At 41.4% G+C, this 13,873-nt stretch overlaps 1 protein-coding gene across 1 annotated transcript in view; it reads right to left on the reverse strand.

The window, feature by feature from the left end:
- The window catches only part of LOC143302218 (S-adenosyl-L-methionine-dependent tRNA 4-demethylwyosine synthase TYW1-like), a 34,402-nt gene extending 20,945 nt beyond the window's left edge, over positions 1-13,457 (reverse strand). The window contains exons 1-8 of the mRNA XM_076616793.1: positions 13,358-13,457; positions 12,544-12,691; positions 10,042-10,167; positions 7,339-7,440; positions 6,819-7,013; positions 5,574-5,673; positions 4,422-4,633; positions 2,480-2,602 (exon numbers count right to left, since the gene is read on the reverse strand). Coding sequence (XP_076472908.1) covers positions 2,480-2,602; positions 4,422-4,633; positions 5,574-5,673; positions 6,819-7,013; positions 7,339-7,440; positions 10,042-10,167; positions 12,544-12,672 — 987 coding nt within the window. The 5' untranslated portion in view covers positions 12,673-12,691; positions 13,358-13,457. The remainder of the gene's footprint in view (positions 1-2,479; positions 2,603-4,421; positions 4,634-5,573; positions 5,674-6,818; positions 7,014-7,338; positions 7,441-10,041; positions 10,168-12,543; positions 12,692-13,357) is intronic.
- Positions 13,458-13,873: the final 416 nt, after the last annotated feature.

Consider the following 13,873-nt stretch of genomic DNA (forward strand, 5'->3'; position numbering starts at 1 on the left):
ACATCTACAGACATGACATATACTGACACAACATCCTGTGACACATCTACAGACATGACATATACTGACACAACATCCTGTGACACATTTACAGACATGACATCTACTGACACAACATCCTGTGACACATCTACAGACATGACATCTACTGACACAACATCCACTGACACAACATCTACTGACACGACATCCACAGACATGACATCTACTGAAACAACATCTAACACAGCATCTACTGAAATAGCATCCACTGACATATCTGACTCATCCACTGACATGATATCTGACTCATCTACTGACATGACATATCTAATGACACAACATCTACTGACACATCTACTGACACCACATCTACTGACACCATATCTACAGACACGACATGACACAATATCTGCCACAACATGACATAAAAATAACAATAACAATGGACATTAATATAGCGCGTTTCTCCAGAAATACTGCTCAGCGCTTTACATTTTGTTCCCCACTCCCAGCCTCCCCCATCAATACTCCACCCACCCCCTACCCTCACCCCCCCCACACACACACACAGAAGCATGTGCCAGAAAACACTCATGCAACTGAACACTGCAAACCACGCACCTACCCATGACGCCCTACAGAAAACACTCACGCAACTGAACACTGCAAACCACGCACCTACCCATGACGCCCTACAGAAAACACTCACGCAACTGAACACTGCAAACCACGCACCTACCCATGACGCCCTACAGAAAACACTCATGACTGAACACTGCAAACCACGCACCTACCCATGACGCCCTACAGAAAACACTCACGCAACTGAACACTGCAAACCACGCACCTACCCATGACGCCCTACAGAAAACGCATCCCTGCAACACACACTCTGACATGCACACACACACAGACAAAACACCCTGCTGTTACTGCTGTTGGAAAAGATGAGTTTTCAGAGCAGAGATTTCAGATAGACAGAATGAAGCAAATTTTCTGGTAGTCTGTTCCACAATGACGGAGCCTGGAAAGAAAAAGATCTCTGACCCTGTTGCTTCTTTTTTTACAATAGGGAGTTTTAAAAGCCTGGTATCAGGTGTCAGGTGTCAAGTTGGAATGTCCACTTCAAGGAGGTCAGAGATGTAGCAAGGACCAGAGCTTGAAAGGGCAGAAAACGTCAGAGCAGAAAGCTTGTATTCAATTCTTTTTTAAACTGGTAGTCAGTGAAGAGAGTGGAAGAGAGAAGTAAAATGCTCAAATTTGGAGGATCTGAAAATAAGTCGAGCAGCAATGTTCTGAACTCTTTGAAGTTTATCCAGTGAACTTTTTGGAGTGCCGGCAAGAACAGAGTTGCAGTAATCAATCCCAGACAAAACAAATGCACAGACTAATGTTTTGGTTGCTTCCACAGACAGGTAATGAGGAATAGAACTAACTCTTCGCAACTCAAGATAAACTGATTTGCAGATGTTTGAAACATGTTGCTGAAATGACAGACTGGTCAAGACTGACACCGAGGCTCCGCACTGATTGGGAGACAGGAATGATTTAATTGTGTTGTTTTTCAGAAGAGAATGAGGGAGAGACGGGTGGTTCATAATTTCTTGGGGCAAGCAAGCACAGTTCAGTCTTTTTATCATTTAGCTGTAGTTTATTGAAGGTCATCCAAGACTTCAAGTCTATTATACACTTTTGCATTTGTGTCATAAGTTTATCAGTTTCAGCAACAGAAGCCGACTGATAGAGCTGAGTGTCATCTGCGAAGCTCCCATGCGAGAGACAGTGACTGTTTATAACATACAAAACAAACAGAATAGGGCCAAGGATTGATCCCTGTGGGACACCAAATGATAATGGAGTTTCATTATTATATTTGCCATTTACACAGACAGACTGGGTTCGATTTGTTAAGTAGGACTGAAACCAGGAAAGAGCAAGATCGTGAATGCCAAAAGAATGTTTGAGTCTTTCAATGAGAAGTGTATGATCAATTGTATCAAATGCTGCAGTAAGATCTAAAAGAGCAAGAAATGAAATTTTGTCATTGTTGAAACCACAGTGAATATCGTTTACAATCTTCAGCAATGCTGTTTCAGTACTATGGCCTTGATGGTAAGCAGACTGATGGTGGTCGAAAAAATCGTTCTGCTCTGGGTATTTAAGAAGCTAAGAGAAGATGACTTTTTTCTAAAATGTTGGAAAGGAAAGACACATTTGAGACAGGTCTGTAATTTTTCACATTGTTCTGATCTGAGGAAGGCTTCTTTATGAGTGGACGCAACATCTGACATGACGTGACACAACGAATGACACGGCATCTGACACATGACACATCATCTGGCACATGACACATCTGACATATGACACAACACCTGACATGACACAACACCTGACATGACATCTTGCATGACATGACATGTCATCTGACGTGGCACGACACATCTTACATGACATGACAACATGACGTGACATGACACCACATTACACAACCTCTGACCTTTGCCATGTTCATAACGTTGCCCAGGTCCTCCAGATCCACTATCTGTGAAGATCCCTGAGCGCCAGAGTCCCCTCCCCCCTCTCCTTCCTCCTCCTCCTCACTGCTGCTCTCAAACCGCACCTGGGGCAGGACACACACACAGTCACTTTGCTCCTTACAACCAATTGACTTAAAAGACCTATCAAATAAAAGATCACATTCTCTACTTTTACATGGGCTAAGTATCCAGTTGATATATTTTACTCGATATATATATAAAAAAAAAAAAACATGGCTCAAAATTTACCTATTTTTCTTGACGCTCTACTGCGCTTCCAGACAAAATAAATCTTTACGTCAAACCATCCACTGAAAAATTCATTCTTTCATCTTTTGCTTTATAAAATAACCCAAAAGCTTTTAAGGAGCAGAGTCTGTTTAATGAAAAAGTGGAGACCTGGTATTTTTTACACCACTGATCAACTAGATCTATTTTCAGATCTGAGGTTTCAATGCCGGGCTTCATGGAAGTCTTGTCACATAGCTCAACGTAGATGAGCTTTTGATTCAAATACGGGGGGGGGGGGGGGGGAGGGGGGGGGACTGGACTATAAAAAATTTGGAAACCAACTTTACATTACTTATTTCAGTAAGTATTTGAATGACAGGTTTCATAATTTTAGTTAACATCATCGTTTTCTGTTGTGAAACAATTTTCTTTCCAACAATGAAAGACAGCCAAGAATTCCATCAAAATAGCAGACAAATTTTTCAGTGAGAAGTTCAACTGATCTCGTTCGACTTTGTAATTGCACAACATACTTACTCTATTTTCTTACTTCTATTTTATTTCACACACACACACACATATATATTATATATATATGTGTGTGTGCCTGTGTGTGTGTGTGTGTGTGTGTGTGTGTGTGTGTGTGTGTGTGTGCAGAGAGAGAGAGAAGAAAACCTAATCAAAATAACACTACCAGGGGTACACTTGATGCTTGATGCTGTACTGTAAGACTGTTGTTTCCTTTCAACCTTTTTATACTTCAGCACTGATACGGAGCATGCATTAGTTCAAATGGATGTCTGTAGTTTAGAACTGGTACGATCAGCTGTGCTGATGAATAGTTAATAATGATGTATAAACAAGAAAATAATTACATAAAGTGATGCATACATATTGATTTTGAAACACACACACACAGACACACACACACACTTAGACAGCCTGAAGAATATCTAATTGGGGAGTCATTTTAGCATTAATGGAGCACATTATCCCCGATTGTCTTGAATAAAGCTTATTTTTTTCATGTAATCTTATCAAAAGCTGTCATTTATCAAGATTTATTATTAACATTTGCTGTCTTGTAAGTCTACAGTCTTTCCTGAACCTGAAAATATCTTAAATGTTTATGCAGATGAAATAGTTTTTGAGTTTCAGTCATTTTAGTAACGCTACCATCAAAACTGCAGGATCGGACATGCAGAAAATAAACACTTTCCTCAGAATTTATGACACTGGCATTCAGCCAATAACAGTAAGAATCAACTAAAAAAAATCTGAGGTCTTTTGCGTACTATATAGATCATATATGAAGAGTTTTGACTATGAGAATGCATCAGTGACAATTCTACACCAGTTCCCACATGCCATTTTGTGCGTTTGGCTAAAATTGCGGAATTTTTTGAAAATTCAAAACTCAATATCTCAAAAACTATTTGATATATTGCTCTGATATTTGGTGTGGCTTATCACTTTACTGCATTCTTTCATTCTTGCAAATATGAGGCTTCTGCTATGAATTTGAAAATTTGACCAGACCTACCCAATAGAAAACAGACATTGCAAAGAGGAAACAAATCTGAACAAAGGTTGTTTTCTGTCAACAAAAAATCACTATGTACACAAAATATCATTCTCCACCGGACCACGCAGCTTTTAAAGTTTATATACCTCCTCCTCTTCTTCGCTGCTGCACTTGCCGTCATCGTGGTGATGACCTCCTGCGTCACCTTGACCTTTGCCCTCCTGACCCTTGGTGGCGCAGGTGCCACATTTTTTGCTGCAGGTGTCGCCACTGCAGCTCTTGACCTTGCGGCCGTCCAGAGCCTGTTTGAGCTTTGGCCACAAGGTCGTGCTCCAGGCCTTAAAGTCCCCCTCTATACCTGATCAACAACACACAGTTTCTGGTCCTGTCAGTTTATGGTGATAATAATAATGTTGACAATAATCATAATAATACTGATACAAATGACAATAATAATGACAATAATGTTGATAATTTCAATAATAATAACAATGATGACTATGATCTATGTTTTAAAATAGCGCTGAATCTTGGACACAGACATATCAAAGCGATTACACACCAGTCGTTCGTGTACTGTCATGTATGTGTAACTCTTTGAGTCAGACAGGTAACACACAGAACGTATAAATACATGTAGATAGAAAGCTGGAGAAACTGTAAGCTGAAAAGAGGGAGGGAGGGATCGCGGAGCTGGGAGAGACCTTTAACCTTCAACCTAACCAAAAACCAACAAGAGAGGCAAGGCCTTCAAGACTCACTTGTGATAAATCAAGTCCCCTAGCATTAATTACAGAGTAATTTCCCTTCTTTACTATCTGCACCAAAACGTTTGCAAAATAAATAAAAATTCCATGCTTAGCAAAAGACGTTCCTGTTTGAACCAAAAATGATAATAATGACTGCTCTTGTTGTTGGGTCAGAATAAGAGGTCAAAGTGCCAAGTTTAGAGAATACAAAAAATATAAAATATAACAGTAAATGCAGTTTGCATATAATTAGGCTTCGTTTTTTTATTTTTTGTGCCCATCCCACAGGTGCAATATTGTTTTAAACAAGATGACTGCAAAGAACTGAATTTTTCCTATTTTTATGCTTAATTTGGTGTCAACTGACAAAGTATTTGCAGAGAAAATGTCAATGTTAAAGTTTACCACGGACACACAGACACACACACACACACACACACACACAGACAACCGAACACCAGGTTAAAACATAGACTCACTTTGTTTACACAAGTGAGTCAAAAATGCACGTCCTGGAACGAGAAAGAATACGGACGTCACGACACCAACCTCCATTCTGGCTTTCCGCAGTGTTCTCGTCTCCAGCCGTGAAAGCTTTCAGAGCGGTGGCTGACAGCTGATGTAACCTGGCGTCCACATTCCGCCCAGCCTGCCACACAGCAGTGACACATCAAATCACATCATGCTGATCATCGCCCTGCCTGCCACACAGCAATGACACATCAAATCACATCATGCTGATCATCGCCCTGCCTGCCACACAGCAATGACACATCAAATCACATCATGCTGATCATCGCCCTGCCTGTCACACAGCAATGACACATCAAATCACATCATGCTGATCATCGCCCTGCCTGCCACACAGCAATGACACATCAAATCACATCATGCTGATCATCGCCCTGCCTGCCACACAGCAATGACACATCAAATCACATCATGCTGATCATCGCCCTGCCTACCACAAAGGGGCCACGTCAGGGTTCATTACTTGTCACTTCATAAAACTATTCACACAGAGGGGCCAGTTCAGGGTTCATCACTTGTCGCTTCATAAAACCATTCACACAAAGGGGCCAGTTCAGGGTTCATCACTTGTTACTTCATAAAACCATTCATACAAAGGGGCCAGTTCAGGGTTCATCACTTGTCACTTCATAAAACCATTCACAGAGAAACCAAAACAATGTTCAGAAAAGGTCATTTACTACATTCAAAAAAATTCTCAGTCCATGTAAAATTCAAATAAAGTTGAAAATAAAAAGACTAATTTACCCATACCCCTTTAACTCCACACCGGGATGTATTACCAGAGCAGAGCCTTATCAAGCAGCCCAAAATCTAGTGGACCCCATTAGCAGCATTGTCAGTCATGACCCCCGTCATCATCATCTTCTTCTTTGTTCACAGGCAGCAACTCCCACGTTCACTTGTATGAATACAAGTGGGCTTTTACATGTATGACGGTTTTTACCGCACCATGTAGGCAGCCATACTTTGTTTTCAGGGGTGTGCATGCTGGGTATGTTCTTGTTTCCATAAGCCACCAAACGCTGACATGGATTACAGGATCTTTAACGTGCGTATTTGATCTACTTTACGTATACACACGAAGGGGGTTCAGGCACTAACAGGTCTGCACTGTATGTCGACATGGGAGATTGGAAAAATCTCCACCCTTTACCCACCAGGCGCTGCTACCAAGATTCGAACCTGGGACCCTCAGACTGAAAGTCCAACGCTTTAACGCCTCCGCTATTGTGGCCATGAGGAAAATTGACAGTGACTCACAGTACAGAAGTGGTCCCTGTACAAGGAGTTGCCCAGACCAAAGACAGCGTAGTACAGGTCCGACAGGAGTGTCTTCTGCACTCGGAAGTCATCCGCCGTGTCCTGCAGCCATTGGACGAACCACTCACTGCCCTCTGGTGGCCGGCCCTCCACGTAGGTGGAGATAATGAAGATGCACACGTACAGATCCTCCGCCTGAAATAAAATGTACAAGGTATGAAAATTTGAGTCTGATTTTTAAAATCAAGTAAAAAAAAAAAAAAAAAATAAAAAAAAAAGTGAAAAACCAAAGTAAAAAGCAGGCATACAATTACTTACACTTGCACACACAAACACACACACAATCAAAACAGACAAGCATGCATGGGCTAGTGCACACACACACACACACACACAGTAAAGGCCCACACTACTTCACACACACACACACTCTCTCTCTCTCTCTCTCACACACACACACACACACACACTATCAAACACTCATTAAATCAGAGTACAGTCCCCTCACAGCTGAACCCACCTCATGAGACAGTCTGTCCTCAGGGTCGTAGTCCTTCAAGTTCACAACCTCTACCATGTAGCCTTGACCTTTCACCTCTTCAGCCAGTTGCTCAGCCAGCCTCTGTAACACAACACCATCTGTCAGTGATCATCAAAGACTGACAGACCCCTCCATGCTTGACCAATATTGACAGGTGTCTGTTGTGCTTTAGGAATGTTGACAGATGTCTGTTGTGCTTTACGAATGTTGACAGATGTCTGTTGTGCTTTACGAATGTTGACAGGTGTCTGTTGTGCTTTACAAATGTTGACAGATGTCTGTCCTGCTTTACGAATGTTGACAGATGGCTGTTGTGCCTTACGAATGTTGACAGATGTCTGTCCTGCTTTACGAATGTTGACAGGTGTCTGTTGTGCTTTAGGAATGTTGACAGATGTCTGTCCTGCTTTACGAATATTGACAGATGTCTGTTGTGCCTTACGAATGTTGACAGATGTCTGTCCTGCTTTATGAATGTTGACAGATGTCTGTCCTGCTTTATGAATGTTGACAGGTGTCTGTCCTGCTTTACGAATGTTGACAGATGTCTGTCCTGCTTTACGAATGCTGACAGATGTCTGTTGTGCCTTACGAATGTTGACAGATGTCTGTCCTGCTTTACGAATGTTGACAGGTGTCTGTTGTGCTTTACAAATGTTGACAGGTGTCTGTTGTGCTTTAGGAATGTTGACAGATGTCTGTCATGCTTTAGGAATGTTGACAGATGTCTGTCCTGCTTTACGAATGTTGACAGATGTCTGTTGTGCTTTACGAATGTTGACAGGTGTCTGTTGTGTTGACAGGTGTCTGTTGTGCTTTACGAATGTTGACAGATGTCTGTCCTGCTTTACGAATGTTGACAGATGTCTGTTGTGCTTTAGGAATGTTGACAGATGTCTGTTGTGCTTTAGAAATGTTGACAGGTGTCTGTTGTGCTTTACGAATGTTGACAGGTGTCTGTTGTGCTTTACGAATGTTGACAGATGTCTGTCCTGCTTTACGAATGTCGACAGATGTCTGTCCTGCTTTACGAATCTTGACAGATGTCTGTTGTGCTTTACGAATGTTGACAGATGTCTGTCCTGCTTTACAAATGTTGACAGATGTTTGTTGTGCTTTACAAATGTTGACAGGTGTCTGTTGTGCTTTACGAATGTTGACAGATGTTTGTTGTGCTTTACGAATGTTGACAGATGTTTGTTGTGCTTTACGAATGTTGACAAATGTCCGTCCTACTTTATGAATGTTGACAGATGTCCTTCCTGCTTTACGAATGTCGACAGATGTCTGTCCTGCCTTACGAATGTTGGCAGATGTCTGTCCTGCTTTACGAATGTTGACAGATGTCTGTCCTGCTTTATGAACGTTGACAGATGTCTGTCCTGCTTTAGGAATGTTGACAGGTGTCTGTCATGCTTTAGGAATGTTGACAGGTGTCTGTCCTGCTTTACAAATGTTGACAGATGTCTGTCCTGCTTTACAAATGTTGACAGATGTCTGTTGTGCTTTAGGAATGTCGACAGATGTCTGTCATGCTTTATGAACGTTGACAGATGTCTGTCCTGCTTTGTTCTTTACAATGTCTGTTGTGCTTCAAAAATACTGACAGATGTCTGTCATGCTTTAGGAATGTTGACAGGTGTCTGTCATGCTTTAGGAATGTTGACAGGTGTCTGTCATGCTTTAGGAATGTTGACAGATGTCTGTCCTGCTTTAGGAATGTTGACAGATGTCTGTCCTGCTTTGTTCTTTACAATGTCTGTTGTGCTTCAAAAATACTGACAGATGTCTGTCATGCTTTGCAATGTGTGTTGTTGTCAGGGAGCAAATTACACGATTTTTGTGTGCTCCCTTCTGATTGGTCGGACTGGAGAGTCGGAAGTTGGGATGGACAGTCAACAGTTCTGCTTCACTTTCTGTATTTCTTTTTCTTTTTTTTCTTTTTTTTATCACAACAGATTTTTCTGTGTGAAATTCAGACTACTCTCCCCAGGGAGAGCATGTCACTACACTACAGTGCCACCCATTTTTTTGTATTTTTTCCTGTGTGTAGTTTAATTTGTTTTTCCTATCGAAGTGGATTTTTCTACAGAATTTTGCCAGGAACAAAACTTTTGTTGCCATGGGTTCTTTTACGTGCGCTAAGCGCATGCTGCACATGGGACCTTGGTTTATCGTCTCATCCGAATGACTAGTGTCCAGACCACCACTCAAGGTCTAGCGGAGGGGGAGAAAATATCGGCGGCTGAGCTGTGATTCAAACCAGCGCACTGAGATGCTCTCAATTCCTAGGTGGACGCGAGAGAGAATGCTGTTAGATGAAAGTAGGATGAATGTATCTGGAATTTGAAGTGCCTGGCTGTTGAGCACCGGCGACCCCCCATGTGTTGCAGTGTTGGTCAGGTAATTAGAGCAACACACCCAAAGACACACCCTTGAAGTGGATGACACTCAACTGTGTGGTCCCAGTCTCCCCATTTAAGCCCACAGCACACTCAACTCTGGGTAGGAGCTGGCCACGAGCCGAAAAACCCACCTCCAGTGGGATTCGAACCCACGTCCTCCCAGCCGTCAGTCCGTGACAATAACCACTTCGCCACGGCGGCTGGTGTAAAGTTGTGTCTCATAAAAGGACACAGCTGACTGCCTCTACCCTAAAATGAATATCTCCAGGTTGCCTACCTTGGACGTGCCTGTCTGTGTACCATAGAAAACTTTCAGTTTTCTCTTCTGCCGAGGTTGTCTCCTCCTCCTCTGTCTGCTGGGAGCAACATCCGTCACTGCTGCACTACTGACCTCCTCTTCCTCCTGCAGGCAGACAACAGAAACTGACATGAAGACTAAACGTAATACAAGACGGGAGGGTGGAGGTTTGGGGGGGAGGGGAGGGGGGACAAGAAAAAAAACCCATGAACATGATCATGATAAAGAAGAAAAAAAAATAAAGAAAAAGGGCTGAGAAAATGAAACCAATGATTAAATCAAAATAAGAAAGAGAGAAAGTAAGAAAGAAAGAAAGAAAAATCAGGAACAAGATGAAAGAAAACTGAAAAATCTACCGAAGAATCAACTCATCTACTGACGACAAAGGACTGCACAGGTACTCCCAACAACAGGGCTTCCGTTAACGCACATATGTGCGTTCCTGACTCTCTAAAATGACAGCGGATACACTACAGTTTTGGCTATGGAGTCCATAGGACGCACTATAAAATAGGCATCAAACAAAATGTGAATGAGCCTGGTCAAACAACAGCGCTCACTTCTCGTTTCACTAGTTTCCGGTCGGCATCTTCACGAAATCGGCGACTGCTGCAAAGTCCATTACTTTTGTCTTATCTCCTTGTACAGAAAACTGTTGCCCATTTCTGGTACACTCACAATGAGGCTTGTCAAGTACTCTGTGATACAGTTCGAAATCATAATGCCTCCGCTATGGTGGCTTGATGCTCCAAAATGCAAACAAGACAAAAAGGCTGATTGTGAATCAGCTGACGTCCATCAGCCAGCTTCAAAAGGGGACGGATCACTGAAAAATAAAAGCCGCACTTGTCAACATTCATGGGAGTAAATCAAGTGGCTGCAGTATGACGAAGACGCACGTGTAATGAAGTGCAGAACTTGTGTGAAATTCACAGCCAGGTCATCGGGCAACTCCCGGGAAATAAATGTGTTTGTGACAGGATCAACAAATTTTCAAAAATCATCCTTGTACGGCTTTTCGTTTTCAGTGGTTCACTCCTCTCAGTATTTCTCTCTAACTCATAATGTGCATGTCCATCTATCTATCTGTCTGTGTGTAAGGGGGTGAGTGGTGTGTGTGTCTGTAAGTGCATGTGTATCTCTCTCTCTCACTCTCTTTCTCCCTCTTGTGTGTGTGACTGTGTGTGTGCATGTGTATCTCTCTTTCTCTATGTGTGTGCATGCGTGTCTCTCTTTTTCTGAGTTCAGAGTGTTTGTGAGTGTGTACAAGTGTGTCTACCTCTTTCACTCATTCAGTGTGTGTTTGTGCATGTGAACTGATTGTAAGGCAGTGTGTGGTGTGTTTAGAAAAAGAATGATTTCTTGACCTGCGGCTGATCAGATTCTCTAGAACCACATGAGGACTCCCTAAAACACCTGAGTGAGAGTCCCATGGACTCTCTAAGCAAACCAACAGTAGGAAGCCCTGAACAATACAACTACAAGCTTCACAAGAAACATTCCATTAATCTTCATGTGCAATAGTAACACAAACAACATGAAAATAAGAGAAACTTTTGTCTTGTTGCTTTAGTCCAGTTGACCACACACGGTCATATTTGGACTGAAAAACTAAATAGTAACCTCACACAACAGAACCTGGGGAGGGAAAAAGAAAAAAAAAGGCACAAAGTAGTTATAACTTATATCCATGCCCATAAACATGACATGCCGTAGACAATGACCATATCATCAATTTTTCACCAGATGATAAAAAAGAATAACCTGAATACAAACAGGTTGGCTGCTAATTTTCACACTGTTCACATGTTATTTCATTTATTTTTTTCCTTGTAAAGTTAAAGCTTTCATGAACAAATTGCTAAGAGTATTATTTAGTAATACATCTCTATTTCACAAAATAACAAAGATTAAAATTAGCATAATTTAACAGCCTCATTTCATTTCACCCAGACGTGGAAGATACGCCAAACACATGAGTACATGTAAAGGCAAAGTCAATGGCTTTGGAAATGCAAAGCTTGTAACTCTGACAAACACAAAAATCACCAAATATGGTGAAACTATCTACATTACACCATGACCATAAACAAGTATTAAAAGTGAAATTAATAAGTCTTTCAGCACCAAGTTACCATGACCATAAACAAGTATTAAAAGTGAAATTAATAAGTCTTTCAGCACCAAGTTTCTGTGAAACACACTCCCCAGCACAAATGTTTTAGACTTGATGCTCTCAGTCACATGATTCAGTTCTGTCAGAACAACATGGTGAACTTGTTCACTTCAAACTGGGTCAAAGGAGGAAGGTTTGCCATATTTCTATAGCACAGGAATGCTGGCTGCAGTCATCAGGTTTTGTTACAATGTGAAAAATGGTCCTCTTAACATGACCTGGCAACACTGACTGAAGCCGCATATAAACATCTAGTCAACTCAAGTCACCCATAGAAGCAAAAGACATAATGATCATCTACTCACAGCTTTCTCTGGTGTATTTTTCTGAGATCTCTGATGTGATCTATAGATGACCCATGCCACTCCCAACACGGCCACAACCACTGACCAAGCGTGCACACCACCCAATTGTTCAAGCCACTTCTCCAACATTCTGCAATGATCCTGTAACCTGAAGGGACACAAAATTTAAAAGAAAACTTCACAATTGTGGTAGTTCTACTACTACTACAAAGAAGAAGAAGACATGTGAAGATGCAAATGAAACCTTGATTTTGCTTCCAAATAACTATTAACCTCTGACTGAGTGTGGAAAGAACAGTTTGGATGATTTATTGATTGTGCATAAAAATAAAAAAAAACATCCTGGGATTTTACACCCAGACTTCAGGATTTAGCAATCAAAACAACAACAACAACAACAACAGGAGGAGAAAGAGGAGGAAGAAGAAAAAATAAGGAAAAGAAGAATAGTACAGTGACCAATAGTCTGATATACTACACTTTTGTTTTACCACTGTAATTTGAAAGAAGTATGTGTAGTTAAATTTAAACTTTCTTGTGGGGCGATCCAGATCAGATCAGATACATCTACTCGCAGCCTAATACTGTTTGAGTTTTCATTGCTGTTTTGTAAGTATGCTATTTGTACATCAAATTCAAATCAGACAGTTGAACCATCACTGCCAAGCACACTGCAGAGGCTGAGTCGACCTGAACATGTGACAACACATGAGTTACGATGACAAAACTATCTTGCTACATTTGCATGTACGCGTTAAAGCTATCTCACATCCACGTTAAATTTGTAAACTAAATTTCAGTCTCCGCACAAAACCTGAATATCCACTGTATCTGTTTCAACTTGAGATTATGATAGTTTTCTTTCGAATCGTCCTCTTTGATACGAATTACGCCATGCTTCCCGTGGCCTTCAACTTGGTAGAGCGGAAGTTGTTAGCTGAACGAGACTCCTTGCATATGAGAGGTAATTAGTGGGGCGTATGTAGGGTTCAAGTTTAGGTCAATATTCAGAAAGGCTTCATAAACAAAAATGTTAATATCTGCCACACATATCATAACATGCATCCAACAAACCACTAGAGCTGTATTCAGGGGAAGCGCGCAAAATAAAATGCATTTAGATACCAAAACTATAGATCAGTATAACAATATAAAAGTATCCAAAAACCAAATAGGCATCCAAATCTAACATACACATATCCCCGAATAGCCCCCACGTTGTCGATTTCTTGTTTTCGTTTTCACAGGAACCAGAAATACGTGTACTTTCGTTTCTACAAAGGCGCACACAACTTCGAGCCAAAACTGATATTTGCGCGTCTTGATAAAG

Source organism: Babylonia areolata, chromosome 29 (genome assembly GCF_041734735.1).
Source record: "Babylonia areolata isolate BAREFJ2019XMU chromosome 29, ASM4173473v1, whole genome shotgun sequence".
Lineage (NCBI taxonomy): Eukaryota > Metazoa > Mollusca > Gastropoda > Neogastropoda > Buccinidae > Babylonia > Babylonia areolata.